Raw genomic sequence first — 2770 nt, forward strand, 5'->3', positions numbered from 1 at the left:
GGTTAGCAGCTTGGTAAATCCTCACCCACATGTATTTGGTACGCAGCGTGGCCAGTGGCGGCAATTCTATTTACATCGCTAATAAAACCTCATGTGTTGCGAGCCTGTGTTTGAGCACCATGCTTCGTACATAATTCGCACATTTTCATGCCTTGTGCGGACTATGAACACGGATTTCGCAAATCAACAGGAATTAATAGAGGGTCCGTGTTGAGTTGGTAAGTTTGATCCTCGTCACGTCAATAATCTTCTCCGGGTTGGTCAGCTGCGCAAATACCTCTTTGTGAATCCGGTTGTGGTATTTTGTCGGTCTTGTTGGTGCATGCATCTAGAACCTTCGATCATGATAACTGTGTCGTTCTTGGGGAAGTACAGTGAAACCCTGCGTTTTGCTGACGTCGGGTTGCATCTCGCAATACGATTACGGCTAGCTGGATACGAAGCCGTATTTCTTCCACCACACAGAAATGCGATTGTAGTAGAAAACGAAGCGGAAAGTGTGACTGCCGTCATAAACCAGCCGCTTGACGCCCTGAAGAAGCCCACGGAACACTACCAATCAACTACACTGGATGGTACCACGTTCGCATTGTGTAAATCTTCCTGTATGTGTACATACGGTGCATGATTTGGTAATATCACGTGCGACGGCAAAGTGACCGCTAACGTGTTATTTAGATACGTCTCGTGATGTCTTCGAGAAGAGCGCGATGCTCACTATTCAGGATTTGCTTGACAAAGTTCGGAGGATGTGGAAGCTCTGGCTCCCCTTGCAAGTATGCCATCAGAATGACAGCCTCCAATTCTGTGCATGCTCTGATGCTTTCACCGCATCATACATTTAGGCGGGTGTGCACCCCCTCTCTCATACTCTTAATCTGACCACTCCGGTGTGGCTTGGAAGCGCATCCCCAATCCGTCATCACCGTTAGAAGGAGTAGTTTCAAGTTATTCTTTTTTCCATACTCCATTCAGCATTATCGGTGCTACTGCGATATCCTTACGGTTAGTACGTAGGGCCGCCCTATATGGTATAGCAACCCTTATTACAAAGCAGAAACGATTTTGGTACGCCCTTCGATCACATGGGTTACTAGACTGTCAGCGACTTACGCCGGGAATTCCTTTTTTAAACTATATTTTGTGTAATGCCGAAAGTTATCCTGAGATTTCAGCTACAGCCGCCATTGATTAAGTGGCGGAGAGCATACAGTAATTCACAATTGCTACCAGAGGTTGGAAAGTCAATAAAATGACTATTGCATATTCGGTACTGAATAACTTCTTTCTGCTCCACTTTTCGTCCAATAATTTCTCAAAATATGTTCAAGTAAAATCTTTTCAAAAACTAGGCTAGTACAAAAAGTCAACCCAAAATGTTGTCATGTATTTCTTATTGCAGTAATTGGTCAAAACCCATTGCAGTAAGGGTAAACAGAGTTGTGCTCAAATAGCTTTTTCAACGGCAGTTCACATGATCACAAAATTGCAAGCATTTCAGATCGTAATCTGAACGATAAAAGCTACCGTTCGCGATCTGAAAACAGACGGAAAAAAAGGGAAAAAGTGTTAGACGATAAGGTAAATGTTGGCGCGATTTTCTTGTTGAAAAGGAAACCCTGACTACCCTTAATGATGGCTGTGTGAAATGAAAATATAATCACACATTAATTTGTTTCATCTCTGAGTTGGCTCACTCATATTTCAATCTCCGCGATCTAAGTGGTAGGCTGGAAGATCGGCTGCTGGAAATCTTGTGCTAGCTCCATCCTGGATACACACTGGAAGGAATCCTGCGCTTGCTCAGAGTTGCAGACATATCCTTGATATCGATTAACAAAGGCTGCATAGAGAAATAGAAGACGCTCTAGCTTCGACAGCTACTTTCTCCTTGTGTTACAGACGATGTATGCAGCGGCTACTGAGTGTAGCAGGCGACCGTATCACCATCGAAATATGATAGAACATGCATGAATAAAAAGCTTTAAATACATTATATTCCATTTAGCGAGGAAAACCGAACAGGTTAATATCCTATCAGTAATACTGATACCGCGCGAAAGAGTCCAGAATGTGTTCAATAAGCTCCAGCGACGTTATCGACCCCGTCGAAGCCTGTCGCCTTTTCACGGCAGTGGTTGCTGAGTACTGATGCATATGTGATAGCTCAAGCTGAACGCTAATAATGTAAGTTCTCGTGTATTTCAGTAGGATGTTGCAATAATTGCGGCAAATTTTAATATTACTTGTGGTTGTGTTGATGCTATTATTACTGTCTTGGAAGGCAATCAGTACTGTACAATATTGGAGAAGGTACGCTCCAGCCGCACGCCTTCATCGCTGCCTGCACATTGAGATGTTTTCTTCTGTTCAAAATGTCCGGGTTTCCTTTGCATCATAAATTTCCTTGTGCATACTAGCCAAAATCTGGCGCTGTTGTTCCGCTTGCTGTGTGTGTGTTCCTACTTCTAATTGGCTGACTTTAATAACCTGGTATGCTGTATTGGTATACTGTACTGGCACACTGGTAAAACCCTCTTTGCATAGCTTCGATATTCAATGTCGCGTACAATAATGAGTGTCAGTACAAACAGTGGGCAGATGTACTGATGCACTGTATTATAGTTGTACGAATGTTAGTCCAGGTAACGCTCACGCAGTACCGTGGAATTAATCCGTTTGGGGCCGTCTATCCCTCATTCTTCGGCATCCCAGTATAAATCTATGTAGGTATGTGTAGGGCATTTGTGAATCCTTCTTGTATTGGAAG

General features: G+C 43.4%; 1 protein-coding gene across 1 annotated transcript; it reads right to left on the bottom strand.

Annotated features, from left to right (window-relative positions):
* Window positions 1–427: 427 nt before the first annotated feature.
* Window positions 428–626, bottom strand: PPTG_22993 (hypothetical protein; the record flags this gene model as incomplete). The annotated part of the gene is made up of 2 exons (XM_008907826.1): window positions 428–552; window positions 620–626. 2 exons carry the CDS (start codon window positions 624–626, stop codon window positions 428–430), a joined length of 132 nt encoding a protein of 43 aa, XP_008906074.1.
* Between the last annotated feature and the right edge of the window lie 2144 nt (window positions 627–2770).

The sequence above is a fragment of the Phytophthora parasitica genome (genome assembly GCF_000247585.1).
Source record: "Phytophthora parasitica INRA-310 unplaced genomic scaffold supercont2.27, whole genome shotgun sequence".
In the NCBI taxonomy this organism is placed as follows: Eukaryota; Oomycota; class Peronosporomycetes; order Peronosporales; family Peronosporaceae; genus Phytophthora; species Phytophthora nicotianae.